This window comes from Amblyraja radiata, chromosome 21 (genome assembly GCF_010909765.2).
Source record: "Amblyraja radiata isolate CabotCenter1 chromosome 21, sAmbRad1.1.pri, whole genome shotgun sequence".
Taxonomy (NCBI): Eukaryota; Metazoa; Chordata; class Chondrichthyes; order Rajiformes; family Rajidae; genus Amblyraja; species Amblyraja radiata.
Genome location: NC_045976.1, coordinates 28879898 through 28893944, shown reverse-complemented (window position 1 = coordinate 28893944; position 14047 = coordinate 28879898). Strand labels below are relative to the sequence as shown.

General features: G+C 38.3%; 1 protein-coding gene across 3 annotated transcripts in view; it reads left to right on the top strand.

Annotated features, from left to right (window-relative positions):
• Window positions 1–13224, top strand: part of orc5 (origin recognition complex subunit 5) — a 57611-nt gene extending 44387 nt beyond the window's left edge. For all 3 annotated transcript variants that reach the window (XM_033039888.1, XM_033039889.1, XM_033039887.1), the window contains exons 14-15: window positions 8079–8191; window positions 12667–13224. In XM_033039888.1, the coding sequence (XP_032895779.1) occupies window positions 8079–8191; window positions 12667–12712 (159 nt within the window). In that variant the 3' untranslated portion in view covers window positions 12713–13224. The remainder of the gene's footprint in view (window positions 1–8078; window positions 8192–12666) is intronic.
• The last annotated feature ends 823 nt before the right edge of the window (window positions 13225–14047 follow it).

Below are 14047 nucleotides of genomic sequence, written 5' to 3'. Positions count from 1 at the left end.
CCCCCTCCCTTTGCTGAGGAATAAGTGTTTTTTTTCAGAGACATTACAGCTATAATGGTCAGTGATTAATGGGACTTTAAAAGGCAATGACATTGGTATTTACAATGATTATAAAAGTGACATAATTGTGACTATTTATCACCATGTCAGCTTTTACAGTTGGGTCAAGGTTTCTAAAATCTGTGTCCTCTGTTAAAAATGGAATGAAAATTGTTCAGTTTCTTTGGCATTTCATCACACTTCAGCAGGAGTTTATCATCTTTATCTCATAGTGACCATCTCCCTACTTTGATTCTCTTATCCATACTGATTGATTTCAAGATCAGTTTATTGTCACATGTACCAATTAAGGTACAGTGAAATTTGAGTTACCATACAGCCACACTAAGTGAAAAGCAACACGACACAGCCACATAAAATAAAAGTTAACATAAACATCCACTACAGCGGCTCCCCACATTCCTCACTGTGATGGAAGATAATAAAGTTCAATCTTCTCCCTCTTTATTCTACCGTGGTCGGGGCTGTCGAACCATCCGCATTCGGGGTCAGCCGGTGATCTGAAGCCCTTGCGTTGGGGTGATCGAAATTCCCTCGTTGGGACGATTGAAACTCTCCGTGGCTTGGAACTCCCGAATCGGTCTCTAACCAGGGAACGCAGACTTCACGATGTTAAAAGTCCACAGGTCTACGTTGGAGCTCTCCACAATCGATCCCCGGCAAAGGGATCGCAAGCTGCACAACAATAAGTCCATGCTGCACCCACGGTTGAAGCGCCGGGTCTGTCACCAGGAACGGCAGCGCCACTCTACGATTGAAATAGAGTCAAGAGTCAAGATGGTAGGAGTGAAATGAGAGTGTGGCCAGGATGGTGTGAGTGCTTAATGATACTGGTTGCCTTTTTAAGGCAGCACTTCCTATAGATGTCTTTCATGGTGTGGAGGCCAGTACCTATGACGGACAGGGCAGTGCTCACCACTTTTGTAATATCATTTATTCCTGGATATTTGCATTGTGGAATCATGCTGTGATGCAACCAGTCATTATGCTCTCTACCATACACATGTGGAAGTTTGAGTGTAATCATCGACATTACCGATTCTCCTCAATCTGCTAAGGAAGTAAAGGTGTTGATGGTTTTCTTTATGATTGCTTCAATGTGCATAGGCTAGTATTTAGTGCTCAACCCTGATAATCATGGTGGTGGATAATCTTGTACAATTACAATATTTTGTACAGTGAAGTTCCTCCCAAAATACTGTTCGCAAGTGAAGAATATTTGTGATTTGGAGATGATCTCAGAAATAAGGAAATTTCTTTAATAGATTTCTGACTTTTATTTATACCCTGTAAGAATAAAATGTTGTGTTCTCATTTTATTTCTTCCCATTTATCTAAGGAAACACAGACTGTTTTCTTAGTGGAATCAGCTATGCTAAACCCTATGATTAACTCTGTACCAATATTTATTTATTCTATCCGCTATCTAATCTTGCATTTTGTTTGGGTTGCACGTTTTATCATTTTGTTACCACATGGCTTTTATCTAAAGTGGAAATGAACATGATTACCTTCACAGTTTTACAAAGTGTTTTATTTTTATGACATTTGCTTGCTCAGCTTCATTAGCCAGCACCTTGTCAAACAGGCAAAAGCGGGTGCTGGAAATATAAACTAAAAAAAGAAAATGCTCAAAATATTCAGCAGGCATAGCAAACATAGTTTCGTGGTGATAATGTTTCATTAGAATCAGCAAAAGGTTGAAAAATAGTTTGTTGAATTGCAGAGAAGAGAGATGATTGGAAGAGGGATGCTTCTAATAGAGTGGAGACCAAGAGAAAAGGGAGAAGCAGATTGGTGTTGATAGAGAGAGGGTGACAAAGGCGAGATAATGCAATTATACTGTCTAGAGGAGGGTGTGAAAAGTGGAATGAAAACAGGATGGAGCAATATTGAAATTCAGTAAATCTGAAATGTGAAGGGTAATGAGTTTGTATTAAAATAGTAGCTAAAGTGTACGAAACTCATTGAATGAAGTTTTGTACATGAATTAAATTATTTTAATATTGAAAATAATTTGAGGAGTTATATGTCTGGAGACTGAGGGAGGGAGGGAGGGTGATGGGTGGGGCTGACAGTATCTGATTTGGCAAGCCATATTTATTGTGGGATATTTACCAGAAAATTCTGATGTCTGTTTTTGGAGACACTTAAGACAATTTGAGGCTTTATATGTAAAAAATAATGTCCTGATCAGACAATACATTAGCAGAACAATGTTTAAAACACCAATAATAGAGAACAATGAAAGGGATTGTTATTTGCTTATAAAGAGCACTACCTGCACGCCCTGTTTTAGTTGACAATTGGGTCACTGTAAAAGACACAAGTTGACTCTTTACATTATATTGATGCATGTATTTCCAAAGATTTTATGGAATAGATAAATTACTTAATATAATACATAATATTAAAATCAAAACATGTAGAATATCTACTTAAAATTACAAGGATGGTCAGAAATGCATTTGAGAATATCTCCGTAAATTAAGAAGTAGAAACAAGGAACAGGAGATGCTGCTTTACACAAAAAAACACAGTGCTGGAGTAACTCAGCGGGTCAGGCAGCATCTCTGGAGAACGTGCATAGGTGATGTTTTGGGTCGGTATCCCCCCAATTCTATCCATGTTCTCCAGAGATGCTACCTGATCCGCTGAGTAGCTCCAGCACTTTTGTGTCCTTCTCAGTTAATTAACTCCTACAGCACATTCCATACAGTAGAGGTAAACTTAAACTTCACCCTCTGGGTATAATCTGTATCACCCGTCTATTCTAATATCTACCACATTTCATGATGCTGCATTTGTGATATCCCAGAAATAACATTTGTTCCTGTAATTTTGTCTTTGAGTCCTAACAAAGTTGTTTGTGCAATAATTTTATGTTTTTATGCTATATTATCTAAATGATTTATAATTTGTTAGAAAAAATCTGGTCAATATTTGTATTTTTTCCGAGTAGTTATTTTAATATTTGAGATATATACAGAAAATGGGGCTAAGTTACTGTGCAGACAGCAACTTTTTAAGTAGTAATGTCCTGTAGAGAGATCTACTAAGATAACTGACTTAAGTTAGAGACCAGCTTTAAGTTATTTCCTTTTTCTTACTTCATGGCATCTGCCAATAATTTAATGCCTACAAATAAGGGTCTGTGTAGTCGTGAACTCTGCAGTGCGGCTAACAAAAAATATAATTCCAAAACTAGAATTTTGTTAGCTGCCTACAGTTTTTGTTACTTCTATCCTCTCGGTTGATGATATCCCATGAAACAATCCATTTTTTTACATTACAGTACTTGTAACCTCTAAAGCTCATGCATGTTTTGTTGTTTGCAGTTCCTGTAATTCGTCATCAATAAATCAGAATTGCTTAACAAAACATTTATTCACTTATTCTAATTAATACTGTTCCGTGCTCTTCATCTTTTAAAAAAAATGATGCTAATTTCTTTACAGTGTTAGCTCATTCCATATTTTTTTTTCTAACAGTGATGTGGAATTCTCACTGCTTCCGCAATGAGCAAGATTCGGTGTAAAGGGAATTTCATTTTAATTAAGATTAAAAATTAAATGTCATCCTTCAAAGATACAAATTCCAAATATTGGCTTCTTTGCTTTCCTCCTCCAAATCCTCATCAAACTGGATTGGCATGGATTTAAATTCAGCATAATCTGTTGATTAACTTTTCAACAGCTCTTTAATATCCTGATCATTGGGGCGCTGTGTCATATTGAAGCGCATTATGTTTGTGAACTATGATCAAATGCAGATCGGAGCAGAGGAGATAATCCTTGCCTGGATGACACTGAAATTCAAGGATGATTATGAATTTTATGACAAAAAAATTATGACAAAACATTCCTCTTTCAACATCATGTCAAATGTTTCCAAAGTAACATGTAATATTTTCAAAGAGCATTTCAAAGAATGCTCAGAGTACCAAACTTCTCGTTTAAAATGTAGATCATAAGGGAGGAAAAGTGATAAAATCAGGTTTTCCATTTGCTAATTATGCTCCTTGTATTTGCATTGGACCCTTGACATTAGTAAAACCTCCCAAAACAATTAGTAACCATGGTCAGTTAAAAATTGATGCTGAGTCCAGCATGTCACTTTTGGAATAGATGGTCACAATCTTTGACCATCAAAGTAAGGCTTTGATGATTATCTTAAAGGATGTTATATCAGTAGGGAATTCTAGGGTAGACACAAAATGTTGGAGTAACTCAGAGGGACAGGCTACATCTCTGGATAGAAGGAATGTGTGATGTTTCGAGACCCTTCTTCAAACCTATGGCTTAGGAATAAAGTAGATGAACACATGATCATTAATGCTACAATAACTAAATGGATACAGGAGATGACAAGTATGGAGGATCTCAGAGATGTTTGTAGGAATGGTAAAGATTACTAGATGGATGACGGGATGTTGTTAAAGGATTAGAAAACTGATGCACAATTTTAGAATTAGACACGATGAACCAGGAGGCCATGTAAGTCACATGCATAAGGATGATGGGTGAGCAGGATTTGATGCATATTAACACAACAGCATTAAATGAGCAAATGTTTATGTGAAGCAGAAAATACGGGTGCCAAGTAAATGAGTAATTCTAGAAGTAGAAATGTGGGCAATGGTTGTATTAGCAGTTAGCTTTGGTAGAGTTGGGTCAGGAACTTGAACAAAAAAAGCTCCTCTGCCCACAGCCTATTCAGATTTAAAAACCTAATGTGATATTAATGTAACACATGGGTCAGGATTTAGGGTTTGCAGTGGGAAGAGATGAGCCGACCTCCATTTAATTGCATGGCTGATAAGATGCTAATGATGTTTTTTAGAAGTTATGCATTTCATGACAAAGTAGGAAATTCCAAACGTTTTCTGTAAAAGGATGTGATTTAATTACCTTATTTACTTCAGCATTCTTGTCTAGTAGAATTCTTTACTTGTTACTTGTAAGTATAAATTGAAATATCTGTTAAAATAGTCAACAGTGGTTTAAGGATATAACTTGAAGTGTTTCAGTATTGAAGGACCTTTTAATGTGCCAAATCGACAACTATTCAGTCCCTTACTTGTTCCACACTTCAATTAGACCACGAAGAACCTGCACTTCCATTTATATACATTTGACCCATAATGTCCTCATCAATGAAAAACACATCAAGTTCCACACCTGAAATTCAGGTGACTATTGTCTTTTGGGGAAGAGTTTGTTTTGTTTTTTTTGGGTTTATTTTTGCAACCTTAGAATTTTGAAAATCGTGGGACTATTGAAAGCCACAAAATATATTTACTAGGATCGATGAAGAGAATGAGAGAATTAGCAACATTGCAGGGGGGTGCGCCCCAGTATTAAAATTGGAGTTGGACTCTCCAATCGGGATGAACACTTTCCCCAAATGTGGTGGAAATTTGCAACTTACTATCCTAAACATTTGGAGCTGGGTCTGGTAATTGTTTCCAAACTGGAGATGAATAAAAGGTGGTTTATATTAAACGGTTGCAATTTAGAGAATATAAAATGTAGCATTTAAATGAGAATAGATTAACAAATACTGTGGTATAATCTGAAATAACAGGTTATTGCTAAATACTACACCATTTTCTAAAAATATAGTCTTGGTAAGATACCATTTGTAAAGCAGATATACAGTGGATTGATCTGCAGTGCATGTCATTGTCTAGTGAGCGAATAGTGTGCCTATAGTTTTTCAAATTCAAGTAATTTTCCAGCTTTCCGAAGACATTTTTAAGTTGCCTTTTGAGTTGAGCAAAGTAATATCTATCTATCATATACTTATTAAAACTCTGATCTTGTACATGTGTGTATATGTGTGTGTATATGTGTGTTTATATGTGGATGTCTTTACATCTTCGCAAAAACACTACGCGGTAACGATTACATTTTTACATATTCTGATTGACATTTTTCCCCTTGAGGCAGAGACCATCTTCACTGAACATTTTATGCTTTATTTCTCGACCTATTACTGGTTAAAAGTAAGTAAGAAGTTTTTAAAAAATCAAAAGACTTTGAATTTAAAACGACCAGCTTCAACTGATGACCTCACAATGGCTCGGCTAGCAGTAACGACACAGGAACACTCTGAGCTTTTCACCTCACAGGAGGGAAAGGGCGAATTGCTGTTGCAACACGCAGGGGAAGTGTAATTGGAATTTTTTTTAAGTTCACTGCTCAGGGAGGCAGGGAAGTGCTGGAATCTTACGTTCGGGAACGGCTTGAGTTGGAGGACCTCGCCTCCCGTGGGGGCTACGGGTACGGAACGGGCGCGTTGGAGCAGATAGGGGGTGGGGAGGAGGGGGATAGAGGGAGAGGAGGGGGATAGAGGGAGAGGAGGGCGTGGGGATAGATGGAGAGGAGGGGGTAGGGAGGGGAGAGGAGTTAGAGGGAGAGGAAGGGGTAGGGAGGGGAGAGGGGTTATGGAGGGAGTGACTGAGGGTAGGGGAAAGTAGTAGTGAGGGAAGGAGTGGGGGAGGGGAGGAGGAGAGGGGAAAGAAGAGGGAGGGTGTGGAGGAGGGGGAGGGAGTGCTGGGGATGAGAGGGAATGGAGGAGGGTAGGAAGAGGGATGGCAAGGCGCAGTTAGGGAGGGTTGCCGTGACTCGCGTCACAACGGGGATCTCTGGCGTCACAAAGGGAACCCGTCAGTCGCGCCTGCGCAGTTGTGGGCTATGGGTGAGTGGTGGAATATTGTGTTGGGGGAACTGGGCCCAACGAGTCCCACTAGGTCTAGTAGATCTTTAAAAGTTTGCAACATTTATTACCACTCTGAATGTAGTAAGATGCAATATTTTTTATTAATTCAGAGTTCTAAGTAATGTTTATTGAAATGGATAATTCTTTAGATGAGCAAATTTAAATGAAGCACTGAAACCTCTCTTTTTGCTACAATTGCCTGCAATTCGGGTTTTATAACAGCATGTGTGTTTGTATCATCGCCAATGCTTTTCCTGCCAGCTGATGATCCACGTTATCCAGTACTGCTTCAATTTACGATAGGCTTGGCTTGGTTCATGTTTCTGATCAAATAGCCATAACTACAAATTAATTCTTTCCTCGCCCCCATCCTTCCCATGTTTCCACTGTACACGAGCTTGTGATGGCCAAAAACTTAAATGAACGGAACTGAGTTGCAGATGGTGAGTGGAAAGAAATGGCAGTGGAAAAAAACTTTTATGGGTAATAGAAGACTGTAAAGTCCCAATTGAAGAACAGCTGCTCATTTCAAAGATACTTGTAAGAAGACATTTTTCCCCTGGTGTCATTAATTGCCTAATTGTGGATGTCTTTTCATGCACAAATAAAGAAAATAAAAGAAAATTGGCAATTGCAGTGCTGGAGGATTGATTTGAGACATGTACCACATGGATAGCAGCTATGTCTCAAAACACAGCAGTCTCACTATTGAATCAGAATGCTAACGGTTTATGTTATGACTTTAGTGCCATGACCACATAATCCACATTCACATGTCTGTACAGTGCTGATGGCATATTGTAGTGGTGGTGGTAAGTTTTATTTTCTAACCCTTAAAAATGACTCTATGCTACAGTGATCTTTAATTTGATTTCTTACTATGTAAAGTGAATCAATTATGACTCATTTTTAGTTTAAAAAAAAGACTATTTGAGAATTTGAGCAATGAGGTGTAGATTACTTGCACCAAACTCAGAGAATCAAAGTAAACAGAGGACGAACAATGGAGGAGTGAATGCAGTCTGGTAATGCATCATTGTTTGTCAATCCATAATAGACAGAATGGAATTTGCTTATGATTACTTGACATGCCGTTTTCTAGATTGGCCCTACAATTACTTAGTCAATTGAGAGCCCTAATTTGATGGTAGTAATTGTTGTAAATTATTACAAATTATGTTAATTGCATAATGTAAGCATTTGAGTGCTTCATTTTGTATTTTAACTTGCTTCAAGTTGTGCAATAATGTTGAATGTAATTAAAATGTTGTCCACATTTTTGCTTGCACCTTCAGATCACTACCCTGGTGGCACTTCAACTATTGACCCAAGTTGGCCATGATGATCAGCTGGATGGGCCCAAGTATAAATGCACAGCAAGTCTTGATTTCATCAGAGCAATTGCCAGGTATGCAATGTTGTTTTCCATTGCTGAAGCATAAAGATTTAAAAGAAAGCTATGGATCATGTCTAGACAAGATACAATAGTGTATAACGGCTTTAAAAGCATAGAATGCTGGAAATACTAATCGGGTTAGATAACATATGTGGAGAGGAGAATAGCTAATATTTCAGGCCAATTACTTTTCATGAGGAAAAAGATAAGTTAGAAACCTAGTTGCAGAGAAGAGCGAGAAATGTAGAGAACAAAATTAATATCTGTGATATTGGGCGATAGGGAGAATCTCAAGACTGATCATCAAGAACATACAGCTGAATGAAGAGACCAGCTGTACGCCCACCCACCCCATCAGGCATCTGCTGCTGCATCTGACAAAGAGTTTGTGGTTCACACTTTGGCCTCATCATTTACTTTGATGATCATTTAATTAGAATGAAATCAAGTCAGCCTGGAAAACTGACACGAAGAAGAACTGCTGTTTCTTGAGATTACTTTAGACTTCGTAGGAACAGTGTGAGAGATCAGAACAGAAATGGTTTGGAGAATTAAAGTGATGGGCAACTGGAAACAAGATCACGCCTGCACGTGGAATAGAGGTGTTCAGCAAAATAGTCACACAATCTGCTTTTGATTTCTCCAGTGTAGAGGACACCGCATTGTAAGCTCTAAATGTAGTCACTGAATTGGAAGATGTACATGTAAATTACTGTGCCACTTGGAAGTAATGTGTTGGGTCCTTGGATGATGAAAAAGGAAAGGGAAAAAGATCATGTGTTACATATTTCGCTGATGTATGGGAAGATGCTGTTGTGATGAGCGCTGGCTGTTGGTGGAGATGGAAGAGAGAATCAGTGGATCATGGAGTGATTGCTTCGTTGAAGTGCTCGGAGGGGAAGAAGTGTCTTGTGGCATCTTGATTAATTAAATTTCAGGGAATGATATGTTGAATGTAAAAGCTGGTGAATGGGAAGGCAAGGATCAGGGAACCCTTATCCTTTCTCATGGAAGGGGAAGGTCTGTGGGCGTAAGTTGCAAATGAAGCAGATGTAATTGGGAGCCATGCCAACTTTGGAGCAAAAGCCACAGTAAAGGAAAGAAGAAGATATCTTGGGTATGAATTGGAGTCCCCACACGATTCAGGGAGGGGAGGAGGTATGATCAAGAGAGGTGTGGGAGTTTTTGGGCATGCATGAATATTGGGTTTAAAGATTGTACGCATGTAGCTGTTTGACTTAAACTCACAAACGATTTTGTAATAAATACATAACAAAAACTACACGTGGCATTTTGGAACATATTAAAAATATATATTTGATGCTCCCAGTAAGGTTTCTGCTTATGCTGAGCACATTGCATGCTAAAGTAGGAGGCGATGCTATACTTTGATACGTTGTGTCTACGGTTTTGAAGTCATATCTGATATCTGCCAGCATTATATGCAATGTCAGCATTATATGCAATATGTAGGCGGGTATGTTTCGAGCTCTCCTTCCCCCAAAATGGAACATGGATAGAGTTCCCCTGGTGCTTGCCTTTCACCACATCAGCCTCTTCCAGCATATCATTCTCCGACATTTCAATCACCTCTAATGTGACATTAACTAGACTCTTAACGAGTCACATCTTCCCATCCCCATCTCTTTCCACCTTCTTCAAAGACCATTCCCTCCACAACACCTTCGTTCACTCATTCATTCCCACTCAAACCACCCCTTCCCCAGGTACTTTCCACCGCAACTGCAGCAGATGTAACATCTATCTCTATATCTCTCTTGCCCAGCAGTGCTTCTGGGTGAGATGAAGGTTCATGTGCACCTCCTCTAACCTCATTTACTGTATCTGGTGTTCTTGATGTGACATCCTGTACATTAGCGAGACTAAGCATAGACTGGGTGACAGTTATGCCGAACACCTCCTGGATCTCCATTTGTTAACCATTCAACTCCCCTTCCCATTCCCATACTGACCTTCTGTCCTGGGCCGCCTCCTTTGCCAGAGGGAGGCCACATGCAAACTGGAGGAACAGCGTCTCGTATTCCACTTGGGTGTAGCTTACAAAACTATGGTACGAACGTTGAAGAAGAAGGTTCTCGATCCAAAACGTCACCCATTCCTTTTCTCCAGAGATTCTGCCTGTTCCGCTGAGTTACTCCAGCATTTTGTGTCTATCTTCAGTATGAACATTGAATTCTCCAATTTAGGGTAACTAACAAATTCTTTCCTCTTCTTTCTCCGCCTCCCCATCTCCCCATGTCTCACCTAGACATGGTTATATTTCTCCCCTCTCACTTGCATTCCTTCCTCTAGCTTCACAATTTGCAACTCCTCAATCCTTTTGTCCCACACCTTCTGTCTTTTCATTTCTCGTTTTTGTCCAACCATCTACCTCTTAAAACCTCACTCACCTATATACATCTGTTACTGAATTCTGACATTAGCACTTGAAATTCTATCCATTGAAGTATTACTCATGCTGAAGAAGGGCCCTGACCTGAAACGTCATCTATCCATTTTCACCAGAGATGCTGCCTGACCCGTTGAGTTACTCCAGCAGTTTGCGCCACTTCCTGGTTCATAATCTGAATTGCTCAGTAACAGATTTTCCAGTCTGATAGTAAGGCAGTTATCGCTCTGTTCTTGCATGTTCCAGAACCCCTGTAGAAGTGTTCATGCCACATATAATCACCACAGGCTTCAGAGTAGTGTCCATAGAAAGTCTGTGGGCCAAGACAACAAATGGCTGATCCCTTTCAGTGACAATTGATTGTTCAGTCTGTTCCATTAACATTGGCATACCTAATGCTTCCATGGCTGTGAAAGATTTAAAGTGCTAATGCCAGAAGCTGTTGACTGATACCGGGTACAAACCTGCCTCGAGAGAACATATAAATATTTACTTGGACTTATCTTGTAAACTGATGGAATGTAAATTGTATTTACATAATGCCCAATTATGGACTTTTTCAAATTTCCTGTAATGTTATTAATACTAAGTCTAATTAGGTGGTCATGGCTTGAAGGGTGAAGCTAAATTTCATGTTGTATCATATTAGAAAAGAGAAATATGGTTCATTTTACCCTTGTAATAGAATTTCCAACGTGTGTTTTGGTTGATATTAAGCCTTTGTGTGAAGCAGAAGCATACATTTACATTTTATTTTAAAGTAATATAATCAATTGTTACAAACATTTATTTAATCTCATTTGAATAATGCTCAATAATGGTAATTTCAATGTTTGGCCAACTTTTGCCCTATTCCACGATTGTTCTTTATTAGACCAATAACATAGAAGAAAATGTTTATAAATATTATTCCTATACTTCGATTAGTCATCAGAAAGTGGGTGAGCATTTTCTCAATTGGAAGTTGAAAGAAAAGGGTCGTGATGAATGGAATGTGTACAGTAACACAAATTTTGAAAACTACTTTGAAATGACTGTCGTCATCTACTTTAAGAGATGTTCAAGGCAGAAGACTATATTATCAGTATCTTGAGTATTTACTAAATGGACAAATGTGAAAATACCTTTCACTGAGTAGTTGGACGTTCTGGATGCAGCACCCTGGAAATCAATTCAAGATCAAGATACATTTATTTGTCACATGTACCAATTGGTACAGTGAAATGTGTGGTCGCCATACAGCCATATGAATAATAAAGAACACAGAACACGATAGTTTTTAAACACACATCCTTACACAGCGGGATCAAAGTTTCCCACTGTGAGGAAGGCTCCAACATTCAGTCATCCCCCTCTGTTCTCCCATGGTCGGGGGGGGGGGGGGGGGGGGGGATTCCAGGTGTTTAAAATCTTGCTGTTTTATTGATGGAGAATCAGAGCTAAATTGTTAAGTATCATTTGCAGATATTCTTGAATCAAAATTTTAAAACTTTGTGGTCAGGCAGAGGAAGACATAATTGGCATAGACATTGAAGTGAGTTCTAACCATATTCAACGTAGTCATGCGTTTTATCAGAATATAGAAGTTGTGAAGCAGTGTTGCCTAGGGCAGCTTATACTTTGCATCCACAAATTCATCTCAGGACTCCCTACAAGGACATTTGCTGCCTCTTCTTCTTTCAATGCATTTTCTCTCTAGCCCTCTCCCCCAACATTATTCCTTTAATGATCCCTCCCCTCGGAACACTGATCCCATGCTTAGCCAGAATGTCGGCAAGCATACAATTTCTGAAGCTCCTTCTGTGCAGGAGCTGTGGAATATTACTGAGGTGCTTTGATTTAAGGGTGTTGTTCTGAATTGATCATTTGAATAAATAACATTCTGAGTGTTACATGAAGACTATGGATGAAGATGACCGTATAGCTAAAACATAGATCAACTATAAGTAATAATTATGCACAATTTGAGATTTTTAATGCTGGCATGTTTTAATTATTGTAATCAGTGCAGAATTTACAAGATAAATCGTGTGAAATTATGAATTTAATAATCATTTCTTTTTTTCTTTCTTTCTAGGACTGTAAATTTTGATATAGTCAGGTACTTATATGATTTCTTATGAGACCAGATGCACGACCATATGGATACTGTGAGCAATGATCAATGCTTTTACACCAATTCATACTGATCTATCTACTCCACTGATAAGTGGCAGAGGCATTTTGGCTCTATTGGATTTGTCCAAGCAGGTGCTGGCACAGTGTGAGATCTGATGAAAATATCTTGATTGGTCAGAATGGATATTTAGATTGAACTATTTACCACGAACTCTTCAGTGTTTTGGAACGATGTGTTAATTATTGACAGCAGGAACTCAACACAATCTGTTCCAATCTAATAACATCATTTTAGCACAAAAGCTGTCAGAAATGTATTTACTTGCAATTATTTTTCCTCCATGTTGTTCTTTCCTTGGAATCTTGTACACATTTATTTGTGGCTAATCTTTCATTTTTAGTTGTCTCCTGTAAATTATACACACCCTACTCCTGGGAGAGTTTGTCATTGTTGTTCATGCTGAGAGCAAATTACTTCTATTTTCTTGACAAAAATAAATAAATATTACTGTCATAATTGTGTCCTCTAGATTTTCATTTTATTCATTGCATGAAGCGTTAACATAACCAAATGTTTTTTCGTCTTTGATACAGTAAGTTAGTATTTCGCTCATTCAAATACGTTGAATATCCTATAGGAATTCTCTTATTGGCCTAGTCAGTTGCTGCTGATTAATTTGCATTCATCGTGATGGTAAAACCATTTATTTTGTGAATATGACTGACCATATTTTGTGTCATAGTTAATATATAAATGCTAATATATCATCATTTGCAGCAGCTTGAAATATTATACTGCACATGATAGGATATTCCTGCTATTACATTAAACATCTTGAATGGCCTCCAAGGCAATAACTTGTTTTTTAAGCCAATTCATGCATTGCAGCTGGTACTACTGCTGACAAGGAATTTGAAACTTGATGCATGCTCGCAGGGGTCATCATGGTGAACACCCATCATGAAGCACCATAGTTTAGTTTCACATAACTAATAACAACAGACATTTCATCTCTGTTGGCTGAGGTTTCCCTGTGTTCTGGCTATCAACAGAACAGTTTGTGCCATATTGATTGCGAATGCAACAGGCAAGCACTTATCAGCGTGCAGGAATTTAACTGCAGTGTGTCCTGACAGACGCTGTAATGCTCTCTATGCTGGAATTCTACTTCATTTTCTTATGTTAACATATTTAATCCAAAGTAACTATGATATCAACCTATATCTTGCTACTAACATAATTTATACCATTCATTGGTGTATTGTTCAACGTGGGATTTTTTTCCAGCCATAACTATTGTGCTTTATACAATGCATAAAGAAAAGTGCATTTAATTCTA